Below are 16,256 nucleotides of genomic sequence, written 5' to 3'. Positions count from 1 at the left end.
AAAATTCTTACGCATAAACAGAAGCCATATAGCACATTTCTTCATTCCAAAATGAGTTAAATTGGGCCATTTTTAATAAATTCAATGTAATAATGGAAGTTAAAACATTTCTTTTAGCTCTTAACTGACCGAAAACTGACAGTAAAACAAACTTACTCCATGAACAACTTTAAAAATGTTAACTAGACTTTTATGGAACCAATTTGAGTTAATTTGAAAAAGCACTAGAGGTTTCAAAGTGAAATATCTCCACAACGGTGACAGAAGTGTGAATAAAGTTCGCATTTTTTTACTAAAAGTATGCACTATTTTTAACTCAGAAATGTATTACTTTTTCCCATTTTTTTTGTCATTTTTTTTTTGGTCAGAGTAAAACTGGTTAAGAACCTATTGAAAAAACTAAAATTGTGTTTACTCTGTAACACCCTGTACCTCAACATTATTTCAGCTTAAACAAATTTACTTAAAACGCAATATTTCAGTAAGCTTTGTCACATTAGTTGAGAACCACCCTGTACAAACTGTACGCTACATTTTTCATTGCAACTTTCCCGTATTTTTGTTTTCTCTGAAATTAAAACATGTATGGGTTGCAATCTCCATTGAAATTTATTGTATGGATGCCTCCTGAGGGACACATTGTCCCCAAAAAGGTTTCCTGTGGGAGAACTATGAGCTGATTTATGCAATGTAGTGCATTTAATGTGCAAACTCTATAGGTGATTTAATAAACTCGTTTTATATGCTTTGAGTGGGATTTTGTGATGAAATGTGGCAATTTTCATTGGATGAAACCATAGTTTTGACCTCTGATTAATGGAAAATGGGGCGATTTCCTGGCTCACAATGGGCTAATACGAGAGGAGATTTATTTTTCAGATGCGAGAAGAAGAATCCGAGGATTAACTTAAAGACACTGATTGAAAATAGGCTAATGTGGGTAGTTTGGAAATACGCCAAAGTGTGTTAGGAATTAGTGGTGATAAAAGAACTGCCAGCTTGTGAAATGAAAACACTGTTTTGCAATTTTACAGAAAAGCTTTAGTAAAGCGCTAAGAATGAAAAATTTTCTCCACTGCTTTGGCGGAGTTGTCCTTTCATCTGGTAGATAAATTTCTGCTCAACAGCTGCATGAACAAGGTTATTAAATTTTCTTTCGCAAAAGGGAAGTGCCTGGTATAAAAACATGTGTTCATTCATAATCAATCAAGCTTTCCCTAAACAGTGGGAAGCCTGATAGGTTTTTCATCGCCTGTATACAATGCTGAGGCCTCAAAGTTATCCTGATGGCGTGTCTTGCGCACACCTTTTTGTCCTGTGAGCGGTGTTGGGTGAAACGTGCCAGCAGGAGCCAGTTGTTGCTTTCCTGCTTAAACGTACACGCTAAGAATGGTCACCAAATTGGCTCAGAATTCGTAAATTTTCGAACTTGTGTTGCTTCATCTTGTTGCGCTTCGCGGTCGGTCTTCCGTGAATTATGGAATGGATCACTTCAGTAGATAAAAGGTATCATTTATTGGTTTTTGATCATTTTTCTGTTAACTGTTTTTGGGCCTGTAGATGATTGTAATTCACATTTCCAGTTTTTTTTACAATGCACAATAAATAAAACTTAAAGGAACCGAAGCAGTAATCGGATTCTAAAAGTCACTGAACTCAGTTTTTAACACGATTCCATTGAAACATGCGTTGAAAAGAAAGTATTTTTGAAAATAACTGAAAATCGAACAGCAGCAAACAGTTCACTCATTCCCAGATTTGTCCTGAAATGCCGAGATTCAAACTTGAAACAAACAATACCTTTGGAAGCAATTCGGGGCTTGAGGATTGACTGTTGTAATGCGCTGTTGGAGCAAGATAAAGCTGTATAGTTTGCAAGTACTATTGTGCTAGCAACTTGTACGTATTGATTAATGTTTGTGTGTTTTACTTATTTTATTAATTACACGGCAGTTTGATTATGGACCTTAAGACTTTTTGTATGGATCGACTAATGGAAATTACCATTAAATTAATTAAATCACGATTGCTTCCTGCTGATAAAGTAAGAGACAGCCAACGAAAAAATTAATTTGTCATTTGTTAGTTTATAATGCTGATCCTAATAGCCCTAAAAGATGTTTTAGCTAAAAAATAACAACATATCTTTCAAGCTTTTTCAAAGCTTCTTTCAATTGCAACGACGGCAATCAACCGGTTACAGAAGCGGAAAACATTTATCTACTTTAAGACAATGATGGTAAACGTGGGCATACACTGATAGAACTTGTTTCAAGTCTGTTGTATATTAAAACCGATAAGACAACGTTCAAAACCGTCGTCGGCACGTGTTCAGGTAAAACACATGGAAAGACCTCAGGGTGCACGATTTCCAATCCAGTTCGGAGTTGATGGATTAAAATTAGAGACCCAAGCGGGGCCCGATTTGCAAACTTGCCCCCAAGGTGAGCAAAACATTCGATTCGAAAAATAAGCTGACAGTATAGTTATCGGAGATATGAGAACAATGACCCTCATTTTTCAGAGCTGCTGATGTTAAACAATTCGAAGTTCTTCGAACTTGAGGCAAAGTTGAAACGTAGTTAAGTATATTTCAGCAAGTAGTCAGTTAAGGTTGGAATTTTTTTAGCTTTCATGTGTGCTTCAGAAAGTGACGACGACTCCACTTGAGAATTATAAAGTGAACATTTAAACTTTCGATCGGTTTATGCAACTATTCTCGGGCAGCCCAAATGCTTCTTAAATTGTGTTTTAGTCCAAATACCCACTTTTGCTTTTAACCTAAACCCAACAGCAGATCTACGGAAGTCTGGTAAGATGAGCGCGCGTAATTTATTAATTGAAATTGAACTTTGTCGCCACAATAAAAAAATAACTAATTCACGCTTCACATTCATTTATCGGTAATTGGAAATTTAGTCAAGTGCAGGAAAAACTGGTAAATTTAATTGCTGAACAATGAATTAACGTTTGCTAGGGTTTGGATAGGTGCATAATAAAATGTATTCAAGTTAAACAGTTGGCAATTAACAAATACGCCTGGCTTCAACGGAAAGCGTTGTTTTAGTATAAAACTGAAAAGTATCTCAGTTCAGATGTTTCACCTAAAAAATAAATTCAACGAAACGTTTCGGAGGCGTAGTTTAGTTTTAAAATGCCAACGGCATTTGCGAGTCAGACAAGAAAACTGCGAAAAGTTTTGCTTGAAAATGGGACGCGTAAGGAAAGTTCGTAATTTTTTATTGCACAGTATCTTGGTATTCTGGACTATTCTTGAATTCTATTAATTTAAGCCAGGTGATTTTAATAAAATATACTTAGTTTCGAGAATAACGAGAAAAGTTGCCAAAGTTTTCTTGTATTTTTTAATGCTTATCAAGTTTAGAACTTCGTCGACGTTAAGCATGTTTTCCACTCACATTCGTAAGGAAAAATTGAGATTTTTTAAAAATATAATGGAACACAGTACATTGTAAACGGGATGTTTTCATAAAGTTTTGCCTTGTAGAAACTTGCCTAATTAATGCTTCAAATGAAAAATGCCAATATTTTAATTAATAATAATAATAATAATTTTTCATATTTGCTGCTAATTATTTTTATAAGATTTTTAGTCCTCCAATTATAATTTTCGGACAAAACACACCAAAAACTCTGTTACTAGATAATCTGAAGAGAAATCCATAACGGAATAAATGCTGAACAAAACTGAATACTTTTATCATGTACAAATATAGAGAAACTTGTGATGTAGAATATAAAGATCAACATTAGGCACCCAAAGACTTGCCAGATAAAGTTTTCTTTGTAAAACTAAGCAAATGATAAGAAAATTTGATGAGAAAGTGATTTACAATTACTAAAAACTTAGAGTTTAAGTGGAATGAGGATATAGCGGATATTAATTTCGAGAAGGAAATATGTCGAAAAAATGCATCAGACTACTAAAGGAATTGGGCAAACGCTTATAAACATTGAGATTAAAAATAAAGCATTTAACATTTGCCGATGACACCATGTCGATTGCAAACAAAAATCGAAGCAAAAATGATCGGGAGATTTAATTTAACGGCTGTTAGAAAGTTTAGCTGTTTATTGTAACGAATCTAATAAGAGGGTTCAGAAATATTATATAAATTATGTGGATTAATTCAAAAAATAGTGCAAATAAAGTCTAAGTAGCACAGCAAATAATGAAATGTTGCAAAAGGTCGCGAAATTCTCTTACTCCGCTACATAATGAAAACAGCACTTGAGTTTACTCTCCAGAATATCGCTTTATTTTTTAATTGGTTCTTTTTGTTAAACTCACTTACTGCGTTCCCGTAGTTGTACTCGTTCCTGTAATTTGAGCAAAAAAATAACTAATCCATATTCAAAACGGCTCTAATACATTAATCAAAGATGAGCCTAAGTTAATATTTCATTCAGATTCTCAAAGTGGCATTGAAGTTTCCATTTTGACCCGAACGCTACTGCATTAGTGGTCAATTAGCTGATTAGATGCATCAATGCAAGGCTTGAAAGCTTGCAATTGATTTGAAATCAAGGCAGACTTGAAATGGCGTAATAGATTTATTCAAAATGAGTCTGGCCTGTATAGTAAACGTAATTAGTTAACCTGTGCATATTTTCGATTTTACCTAATTAATTTAATTTGTGAGCCATGAATTATGTGCGTTAGTGAATACTTCTATTATTCAGAGTTTTCATGTTACAAAACAGTGAATTAATTTGAACACATAATAATGAAATTGGAGTGGTTTTCATGTCTTTAAGATTGCAATATTACAGGGAGTTTCCGCCTGAAAAATTAATCAAATAAAAACTTTGCGCACCAGTTTAGTTTTAAAATGCACGGCCGTATTTTCCTGTTATAGGAATTGAACATGCAAGGCATAAAAAAGTGACTGAATTTTTATGGCCGGCCATCTGTGCCTTCTAGGTCATTATATTAATTTTATACCAGGTAATATTAATAAAATATAGGTACATGCCTTCGAGTTTAACGAGAAAAGTTCTTCAAGAAAATTCTTAAGGTTAAAAAGTTATGAATTCCTGGACGCTCAACTCATGCGGGCCTCACGTTGGAGAACAAACACATCAGAACTTAAATGTTATTTCAGAATAGAATAATCTAAGTTCTACAGAAAATTAGTTATGGTAGCAAATCTCAGAAATGTTTGCTATACCTGCAGGCTTTGTTCCAAATTAATCCTTGCTTTAATTTTTAACCAGAGACAAAGTGCAAACAGAAAAGCGCTTTGAAGCTACCCGAATGGCAAGCATAACCCAACAAAATGGTAGCCTGTTGTTGAGTTTGCTTCTTCCCGTTCTGTAGCTGAGTTCCATTCCTGATTAATTAGAATGCATATTTAGCTGCCTTACACACTTAAAAGGAATTTCCATTGCGTCTCCCAGAGCCTAATTGGACAACAACAATGCAAAATAAACCAAGAAAGTTTCAGTAGCTGAAACTTATCGTTCTCTACCATTTTGTTTCATTGAAAGTATATTTGTTTCTTGTTCTAATTAAATACCAACATTGGAAATGTTTGAAATATCAGAGGAGTGTTCCTTAAATGTGTAATTTGGGTTGTTTACAGATAACTTCAGCCACTAATGTTAGATGAGACTGTTGCCGAATTACGCAAATCTATGGCCCACGTAGAAGGATTTAATTAACTAAGTTTACCCCTGGAATAATAAACCAAGCATTAGGAAAATTAATTAGGAAACAACAAAGCAAAAATCGGTGGCTTGACGCCTGCAAAGTCACAAGGCATCATAAATTTAATAGCAATGAATTAAATGGGCTTGAAATTCCTACTGAATGGATGATCAAACGGGGTTTTCTGATTATAATGGAGCCAGACTTTTGAAAAACGTCACAACAGTTTTCTGAGTGGGTGCAGTTCGAACACAACCGAACATTTTCATGGTTGGCTTAATTCATATTTAATTAGGGCTATTCTTGGCTTTATTTAGATCGGAAACGTTTGGGAAAGAGTTGTATTAGAACAGGTCCATGTCAAACACACAATTTGGTCGACGCAAAACTCGCCTAACTCAATTAAAACCAACGAGGAGCTCGTTTGATGGCCTGAATTAGGTAATTTAGTTCGAGGCTCCAGGCTAATAAACAAAAGCGGTTTGCAATTGTGCCTTTCCTCGTTCGGGAAATTAAAAATAATTGTTTCGTTTCCCTGTAAATGCAAACGTGCATTTTAACCACTGGGTAAATACGTCGAAGTTTAATTTTAATAAAATATCAAGATGGCAGTATCTTTCAGGTAATGCAAAGAACGTGGATGAACTCATAGAATTGAACTTCAATAATCTGGACCGAATCTAATGTGAAGGCAGAGTTTAAATCGAACAGTCAGCATTGGCTAGACGAATGTGACATTTTGAATATATTGCCGTTTTTCCCATTTCGGCCGCCACATGGAGTGAATATTTAAGGAGCCATATTGTCGCTGCACGCCTTTAAAATTGGCAAGTTTTTTCTGAAATAGTCATGACAACTTACACTTTGAAGCAGAAAAATTGCTTTCAATATTTCGAGATGTAGTTGCGTTGGATAACCGTAATTCGTCAGGATGGTGTAGGATCTCTTAACTCAGGATATAAATCCTCAAGGCACGTGTACTTTGGAAACCCAATTATGTCGGTTAACCACAATGTTAACTCAATGATTAGAATTTCCGTGGTTGGTTTCCAAGATATTCGTGGGATGCGGATGACTCGCTTGAGAGAAGAACAAGGGACTATTGATTTACATTTAGGATTCGTAATTTGATATCCAAATGTTTAATACAGGGTTAGTTAGCTATTAATAGTTTGGCAGATTAGCGTTCTGAATAGTAATTAGTCCCTAATTTCGTGGCAAGGATGTGCTTGAAGGGTTTCCTCAGAATTGAAACATCCCCAAATGGAAATTTAGTTTTATTGGCTATTGGTTTCACTTCAATATCAATACTCCTTTGCGACAACTTAGTACATTCCCTTATTTTGCTCTTGTAGAATTTAGATATTTCTGAATAGCCAAACTACAGTTTTTAATGAAGGAATTTTTTCGATTTTTTCAAACTCAAAAGCGCCAATTGACCACCCATGAAAGAGCGATAAAGACTCCAAATAAAGTTTTCGGTTAATGAAATTTTCACAACAACTTTTGGCGTCGAACTTTTTACATGTATTATATTCAGGGTCTGATAAGCTCGACTTTCAAAGGTCCCATTCCGACCCCTTTGTTTCATCTTATCCGATTACTACAGGGGGTTTAAGGGGCTCTACGTTAAATTGCATTGATGCGTAAAAAAGGAAACTCTACCTTTATTGCTCCGCACAAATCCGGGCTTCTAGGACCCTATTTAGGGCGCCTGCTATTCTGTAACTAGTTAGAAGGAGTTTGGAATTAAGTACAGCATGTGATTCCTATAGGAATAGTTGATTGCGTTCTCATGTAGTTTCTCTTTTCAGTTTCATAATGTTGCAACTTTCATTAGTTTATTCGATCGAGCACACTGCAGCTAACCTTTACTTGCCTTATTAAATTTTCATTCACATGGTAGTTGGATGGATGTTTTCCATCCGCTTATCGACTCGGAATACATGGAATTACTCGACTATTCCAGGGAATGGTGCACGCAACTTTATGCTTCTTATAGTTAGTTGCATTATGCTTTATGAATACACTCCTTTGAGTTTTGTAAATATTTCTTGAGTTGCTGTATACTTTTCTTTGGAATCCAAACGAGATCCATTGGATTATCTCCAATAAATTAGTCACAAGCACGTCTCTTTAACCCAAGAGAACGAAAAAACATAACATAAACGAAACACCGCGATTCCCCAGGAAGCTAATCGAGTGAAGTTAAATAGATTCGCTCTTGGCTGATCGGAATAAAGGTGATAGAGACAAATGACTGAGCGGCAGTTTCTTGAAGGAGCCATTTGGTATTTTACATTATTTTCGAATTTATTGGGAATTGGCAGATTTGCTGCTGAAAATTGTATAGGCGGTTCAAAAGAGGAGCTTCAAATGTGGATGAGCGTAAGAAGCGTCTGTGGACCGCAAGATTATCTAGGTGAAATTCAAGGTTTATACGAAGTTTCATAAAAAATTAGTGCACAAAAACAAGAAAATTTTAACAACGGTATCCAAGAAGCAGTCAAATCAGAATCTTTAAAATTTAAAATTGAAATAGTTTTTCAGGCGGAATCTGAGCGAGTTTTAAAGGAAAATTTAAATAGTTTGGAAACAGAAGCTAAACTAAGACAACAAGTAAGACTGTTCTTTAAAAAATAATCTGAAGAGTTGTGCATGTAATATTTTATGAAGCGCCAAATCTCATCTCCGGATAACTTCATCTAGCAGATAATTTCGTCGGGAACAACTGTTGGCGCACATGAAATTGCCGTGACAATTTGCCGGCTATAATTGCGCAAATATACATTTCCAGACTAGTGCTAGCTTTGGGACTATTTAAAGCTAAAGGAAAACGTTTTTCACAAACAAATTTACATTTATGCCTAAAGTCGTTAACATAAATTCAAGGACATGAAGATTTTATATTTAGTGATAACCTTGTATTGATCATAGTCGGTTCTGTTAATGCACTTTAGATTCAAAAAATTGCCGAACATTGGGAGTAGCCAAGAATTCCGTGGTGAATGGTTTAGTCAACTTCCCACATCGTCAGATATCAAGGCCTTTGTTCAAGAAACGTAGTGATTTTCAAATGGTATAGCATATGCTCTGAAATTTGAATTCAAAAATTTAAGAAGCCAACGTCGCCAGGGAATATTTTGGCAGGATTCCTGGTAAAGTTGTGACCGCTATACTAAAACCAAACCACAACCAAGCTGGACGCCCAACAACTTAAAAGCTTTGGAAGCAGGAAGCAGGAAGCAAATAAGCCCTAAAATGTAGATAAATGTTGAGGACGTTGAGAAAAGGCAATGAAGAAACGTGCAATACTCTAAAAGCTAATGTAACAAAAAACCAGAACAAAACCAGACAAAAGAACAGAAAGGAAACCAAACAGAGGACATATGAAGATCGGATCAAAAGTAACTGACTCACAAGGAGAGAAAGAATTCATCCACTTGCGTAAAATATCAAAAAGTGAGATCAAATAATTCGATGGGCAGCTTTGCCAAATCGAGCATGTAGAATAAAAAATGACCGACACTTTACAAAAGCCAAACCCGAAAAGTCTTCCTCCGGACTCTTGCAAAGTACTTCAAGATCTCTCCTCGTCCTGCATCAAATGCTCTTGCTACAAATTCGGCGCAATTTGTTCAAATAAATACTAGAAAGCGATTTCCTTGAAAAGCGAATCCAGATTGTAACTTCGTAGCGGCTTTGAATATTCCAGATGAATGCTCTTTTTGCCACGCTTAGTCGACTATTATATTTGGCTCTGGTTGACAGTACAGAAAGGCCGATATGGATTTTATAATTTGATCAGTCTGCTGCAAATAAAGCAGACGCACATACCTCAATTCGTGGAGGCAAAGGTTTGAATTTGAAATAAGCTTCCGAATCGCGAGAAATGTAAACGCAAATCGGCTTTGTATCTTTATCCAAGCGCCCACATCGAATAACTTTATATTATTGCTGGCGGGCAAATGTTTAATCAACAACAGCATTCGTTAATTGAATGTCTGAGGAACAGTGGCAATAGATGGTGAATTATACTTGCTTAAAGCAGCCGATTGCTTGGTTTTAGGGATTTTAAAATTTGCCCAGGCGGATACATTATGAATATACGTCGTGTTGTTCCTCCAGGAAACTTGCAGTGAAAATAGCTTTTTAATGAAGGCAAATGTAATCGAATTAATTTATATCCCAAGGTACAGGTTGCATCTACTTTCAATAACGAAACTTTCTAAGATATGGTTTTATAGATTTTCCGAAGGTGTCTGCCAGATTTGTATATTAATTTCAAGTGGTTCAATGAATTTGCTTCTTTATGGGCTTTGCAAAATCTTTATTACACATTTTTCAAAGACCAAATCGGTCAATTTTTCAGGGATAAACGGACCTCGATCGACTTTGCTTACAACCACTTAGGGAATTCTGATATTTATAAAAGTTCCATTGGAAAGCTTTTTGCATATTTAGCGCAAACTACGTTAACATCGTTAATGGCATCGGAAATACATTTCGCCCTTAAAATGACAAAATTGGCTTAAACTTTGTGCTAAATTATAGCTCGAAGCATCGAGTCCTTATTAAGCTGTATCGGATAAATTATGTTGCCGTAAAAGCTAGCACTTTGAACATTAAAAACTCTTTCATGGCATGTTTTCGAGTTTATGTAAAATGCGCGAAGTTTGCAGATTGCGATAGATTTGCCAGGGTTTTTCGCTGAAACAGACAATATTAAATCATTCATTTAAATTGATCAATAAAACATTTTACTTTATCGAAATGCGAAATTTTGCGCCTACTTTCCCAGCTCAGAGGACAAAAAGGAACGTATAGAAATTCCTGGTAGCAAATTTGACCTGTCGTAAAAATGGTAATCCGGCTTGGAAAATAAGCCTCCTTCTAGAGCTTCGCGAAAAGCCGAAACATCGAGCAGATAGAGGAAAATAGTCGTCCCTTGTGGGCTTTCGTTGTTAAGCCACGTTTGATATCCCCGATAAAAATCTCGTATTATCACGAACGGCTGAAGAGGTCATTAGAATGAATCGTTTGGCGGATCTGCAATCAAACTAATGTGTAAACTTTCCAGTCAAAAAAGTTATGATTTCTTAATAAAATAATTAAAATTTAAATAAAAGGGAAGGTAAGTTCTTGGTCGCCCCTTATTACTTAGTTAATTAATGGCTTGCTGCCAGCGAACCACCAAACTTAAAGTTGTCTTTCGGTAAAGCTCAGTTCCTTGGCAATCCTGCCAGCAACTTTAAAACTTAAAGCCCATTATAACTTTCTATCTAGGCTCCACGAGATTAAAGATTACTATGTAAATATTTGCTCTTTCAACGCAAACTAGAAAATATTCGGACAAGAATATTTATGCAAAATTTTAAACAAATTTGTAACATTTGAAAACATTCTTTACGTTTTTTATTTGAATTGCATTAAAACTTGTAGCCGTTAATAGCAGTAATAATCAAGACATGTTCTTGTTAATGTGGCCATTTTCTACTCGCGCTAAGGGCGATAAATAATCGCTCTGCATCACATGAAGCTTGAATAACTCTTCCAGATACACATAGAAAACAGATCTGGATAGAGCTATAAAATGTCCTGTATGGATGTCTACGAAATGTTGCCGCCATACATTTCTGCTAACTATCAAATGCCATTCCATATGAACGTAGCAAACAGGTTCTCTGCCGCTTTGGAACTTTTGGTAAATTAGGGTTTGCACGATCGAAATCTAGACAATCACGTAAATCGTTATACGCAAGTTGAGTTCGGCATTGCTATGATTTGAGGAAAATATAATAAATTTTTGAGATTCGTTAAGATATAGAGAGGGAGCTTTCTTGGGTCATCTAGTCCATAAAATGGTAGTTATACGGTATCTTCTTAAACCATTTACATTGTTTCAACATCTGACCGGCATCAAGCGATATTGGAAAGGAGGCAATGATTTTTCAAAGATCAAGAAAAATAAAAATTTCGATCGATTTCTTAGATGTCGCTAGTCCCACTCTGTACTCGACATTTTCAGAGTTTCAAGTGTGACGCCACTGGTAGAAGCCGATAAAACATTTTCAAAAGTTATACTAGATGGTTGCGAACATACGAACGACCCCCTAGATTGAGCTACCAAATTACCAAATTAATTATATTCTGTCATATGTGGCAGCGTTGCGGAGCGCGATTATTACTAAACAAACCACAATTGACCTACTCAATAAAATAGAAAACTTCGAGAAAAGTATTTATTTAATCAATATTAATCAAATCTTCATCGGCAGATATGGAACTGGTGGCTTGTGCATTTCCAGTTCCTTGAGTAAACGCACCACTGAGTGTCTTCCAAAGGTTTGTGCCATCATCAAAGGTGTGAGTCCACATCGGTTTTTCCGGATTTGAAAATCTTTCCGATAAAGAAACTTTACTGCTTGCTTATTTCCAGATGCTGCTGCTTTATGCAGAGGAAGGTCCCCATTATAAGTCACTACATCAACTGCAGCGCCTTGCTCTAACAATACTGCAACTGCGTCTCCACATTCTTTCCTACCAGCTGCCATATGCAAAGGAGTAGCATTGTCATAGTTTCGTAGGTCAATATGGGCGTTGTTTTCGATCAGGATTTTAATTATATCACAGTAGTTTCTTCCCGCTGCTGAGTGTAATGGAGAGATTCCGTTCCGGTCCTTTTGGTTAAGATTGATATCCAGAGTGACCAACCGCCTGCATGCTTCTGTTTGGTTTTTTGCCACTGCCAAGTGAACTATATTTTGATCAATAGGGTTCATTATCTTGTAATCAGCACCGAAATCTATAAGACGATCCATAATTTCGACGAATCCGCCTTGAACTGCATACGTTAATGGCGTATGTCCATATGGTGTTCTGGCATTTACAGACAATCCGTACGCAATAAACAAGTTTACAAATTCAGTATTTCCAGCTTTAACGGCCAGATGCAACAATGTCTCCCCGCTGATATTTGTGCCATAAATGTCGGCTCCTGCAGCTACGAATCGTTCAACCTCATCCGTAGAGTTTGCTGACATCAACAATGATAAATCGGCCATGTGGTTTACGATGATTTCGGTGAAAGATTATTGCTGCTAGATGAAGCGAAGTTTACCTTCTTGCATTCACGACAAATGGTTTAGCTATTAGAGTATTTAATGTACTGGCTTTCTGTATTCCCAACATGCAACAAAAAATGATTTAATTAAGTTTTAGCTACATGGAAGAAGTTTTATCTGAAATTGTCATTCAGACAAATTTAGGTTTCTTTGGGGAAGGATCTTTGAGTTTTGTTGTGAATAATTTTTTCTAATTGCTCCTTTTTTAATTGAACATTTGAAATTTTTGAAAAGAAGAAAACCTTATTGGCCATATATTTTTTATATTTATTGATTGAACTTTGGCCACCGAGAAAATTTTTGAAAATTGTCAAAATGCCATATGCAAATGTAATTGAAAAAATTCAAATAATTACTTTAATGGCGAAGGGATATTCAACAAGTGCCGTAGCTGCGAGGAATGGAAAACCGAAGAGCACGAATTATAAATAGACTAGCTGTCCGTATATCGGAGCATTCATGCCCACTTGCACCAAACTTCTTCTAAGCACGTCCCTTACTTACTTGAAATTTAAGTCCGACTTAAGTTTCAATGAGTTGCACCATCCGTTTTTCACGTGTTCTTAGCTAAGCTTAAGGCAATAACCGGCAACTCTGTATTTTTCTTTCTGTTCTGCATGTCTGTGTTGTTTCTAACCGAAATTCGAGACCTTTTTAAAATTTTGTTTCACTCACGGCTGCAAAACAGAAAGGGTTTCCCAATTTTTTTCGCTTCTGAAAGAGATACTCTTTAGAGCTCGTTGCGTTTCATAAAGATCACGGAAAATAAAAAATATAATAATAAAAATAATAACAATAAAAAAACCAGATGCTGTATCTTCGCAAGAAAAGCAGTCAACATGGTAGAAAATGTCGGGCCAATTTAATGCTATTTATTAAAACAGTTAATAATTAATTTTTAAACAACAATTCCGCCTACGACAGCAATAATCCGGAAATTCCACAATAACCAAAAAGAAGGCATCCGGAAGCACATTTCCATTCAGATTAAAAAACTTTATAAAACTGCAGATAAAATATTATTATCCATTGTAAATAATAAGACCTTGTATGGCGTGAATCAATCACTTGCTGCTTTTGATGGTGATTGGGTACAGCCAAATGAAACTCCGCCATCTCTCATTTTCCCAATTTGTCAGAAAGGGCGCTAATAAAACGTTGAAATTAATAATTCATGATGTACGTAGGTACTTATTTTTTGAAAATAGGACATTATTATTACACAATTCATATACGTATGCTGTATATTTGACTAACTAGCGACTAAAGTAAGGTTGGAAGAAGGAAGTCATGCTTAAGTACTCGAGAACGAGTCCTTAAATTTAAGATTTCCAAAGACGAACTTAAGATCGTGTCATCGGTTGGTGCAATCCATTTTTGCAGGTAGGCTCGAACTTAACGCTAATCATAACCTTAAGTCTTTCTTAAATGTTTGGTGCAAGTGGGCATCAGCTCCAAATCCGTAGATCTACGGGTAAATGCGTAGAGTTGGCATCGCTGGTCGGGACAGACTAATAAATAAATTGGTAGGTTAGGGTGGTGGAGTAGGTTAAGTTGTGGTAGCGCAGACTTGCGGATCCAATGTGAGACATTCCAAAATCAACAAATTCTTACAAATAAAAAAGTAAATTAAAGAAACATTTTCCTGTGGTTCAAAATTTGAATCTGACCCCTTCTCAAACTCCCTTGAACACGCACAAAAAAATTCATCAAAATAGGTCCAGTCGTTTAGGAAATACACACGAATACAAGAAATATGTATATATATAAAGATTAACTAAATTGTCAAATTAAAGTTCGTGACATACATCGTACATATACAAAAACAAAAGCAGGCAAGAAAGCAGAAACACGTTGTTCTTATTCTTAATTTTAACTGTTATCTCCGAATAAATGTATTTGAGTAATATATAAATTTTATTTATACCAATACAATTATAACGTTGGCGCATTTATAAAAAAAGGTTCCTATAAACAATCTCCGAAACAGGAAGTCACGTTCTGCCCTTTGAATATAAAACTAACTTTTTATATAAGTTATTCAGTTATATGAAATTATTTTTTTATATTCAGTTAGTTTTATATTTAAAGGTTCTGTCACAGGCCACAGTCTATAACACGTACATTACAGCCTTTTTCACTTTTGCACGTGCTCTGAAGTACCGGTTTTATCCATTTTTTTTCAAGGCTTTTATATATTTTATAACATTTGTACCGAAATTATGGCAACTAAAATGGGTTGTCCCGTTTCAAACAAGTTTATATTAATTTAACTTGAAATATTAGTACAATTAATTATTTTATATTTGAATCACCGTGTTTGTAGTTTTGACAAATTTACAATTATCCATAGTATATTCAACGAACATTCATTTTTGGAATGTTCACTTAAGTATATTTCCAGGATATCCCCGTAATGTTCTGAATATGTTTTTAACATTCTGGGATACTTTTCGAATGCTGAATGCAATCTGGGTAAAATATTGGCATTCCATTAAAAAAATATCATCTAATAATATATACAAATTTCGTATTTAAGACTTAACTCTAAATATAAATCGGGGTGGGCAAAGTTCAATCAATATTGATTATCTCAGAAACAGTTAAAAATCAATATAGAATATTTACGTCCAATGGGCTTATAATTTTGTAAATAGTGCTAATATGCAATAAAAAGTACGACGTTCCATTTTACAAAAATGTAAGTTTAGCCTGCCACTTATTAGTATCAACTGATATTATTTTAAAATAATTGAGACGTAAAAATCTACAACTTCCGTGTATGTAGGAATATTTTTGCCCAAATTTGAAAGTTTATGTTAAAACGTGGTGGCCAAAGTTCAATCAATATTGCTTATTATGTCGAAAACAGTTGAAAATCTATTAAAAGAGTTATACCGAATAGGCTTAGAATTTCACGCGCAGTTCGAATATGCAATTAAAAGTACAACATTCCATTTAAAAAAACGTAACTTTTGTCTGCCACGTGTATTACTACACCCTGTACCAATTGATATTATCTTAAAATAAAATATAGGTTATAATAATATCTACTAATAACAACTTTCGTTTTCAACATTTTTTCGAAAATTTTAAATTAGATGTAAAAAAGAGTGGCCAAAGTTCAATCAATAAACTTTAATACATACCGTATATCAGCTTCTTTTCGACAACCGACATGCACAAATTCAATTCAGCAACTTTTGTAACCGAACACAGTAAACTATCTGGGCTGTTTCACGCACGTGGATAAAGTTTTACCTCTGGTTCAACTTATTATGAAAAATCTAGCAACCATGTGTGTACTGTACTTCGACGGCAGTTTTGCATACAACTGGTTTCTGATTCAACTGCCTAGGGATGACACGAAATACTTGCACAGGTATTTTGGAACAGATATCGATATGGAACAGTCGATACCTGTTATCGATCTTTAAAATAACATGTGTTTGAAATAACAG

General features: G+C 35.2%; 2 protein-coding genes across 2 annotated transcripts in view; one reads left to right on the top strand and one right to left on the bottom strand.

The window, feature by feature from the left end:
• The first annotated feature begins 1,320 nt into the window (after nt 1-1,320).
• LOC109539619 (rap guanine nucleotide exchange factor 4) overlaps nt 1,321-16,256 on the top strand; it is a 104,953-nt gene continuing 90,017 nt past the window's right edge. The window contains exon 1 of the mRNA XM_048666342.1: nt 1,321-1,506. Coding sequence (XP_048522299.1) covers nt 1,478-1,506 — 29 coding nt within the window. The 5' untranslated portion in view covers nt 1,321-1,477. The remainder of the gene's footprint in view (nt 1,507-16,256) is intronic.
• Nucleotides 11,900-16,158, bottom strand: LOC109533624 (putative ankyrin repeat protein RF_0381). Its single transcript, XM_048666343.1, has 2 exons — nt 15,945-16,158; nt 11,900-12,847 (listed from the first exon to the last, which is right to left on the bottom strand). The coding sequence occupies exon 2, from the start codon at nt 12,733-12,735 to the stop codon at nt 11,932-11,934; it is 804 nt and encodes a 267-aa protein (XP_048522300.1). The 5' UTR covers nt 12,736-12,847; nt 15,945-16,158; the 3' UTR covers nt 11,900-11,931.

The sequence above is a fragment of the Dendroctonus ponderosae genome, unplaced genomic scaffold (genome assembly GCF_020466585.1).
Source record: "Dendroctonus ponderosae isolate FM_Combo_2020 unplaced genomic scaffold, Dpon_F_20191213v2 Dpon_F_20191213_5, whole genome shotgun sequence".
Classification (NCBI taxonomy): domain Eukaryota; kingdom Metazoa; phylum Arthropoda; class Insecta; order Coleoptera; family Curculionidae; genus Dendroctonus; species Dendroctonus ponderosae.
Note: the sequence above shows the minus strand (reverse complement) of the source record. Positions and strands in the feature narration are given on the sequence as shown.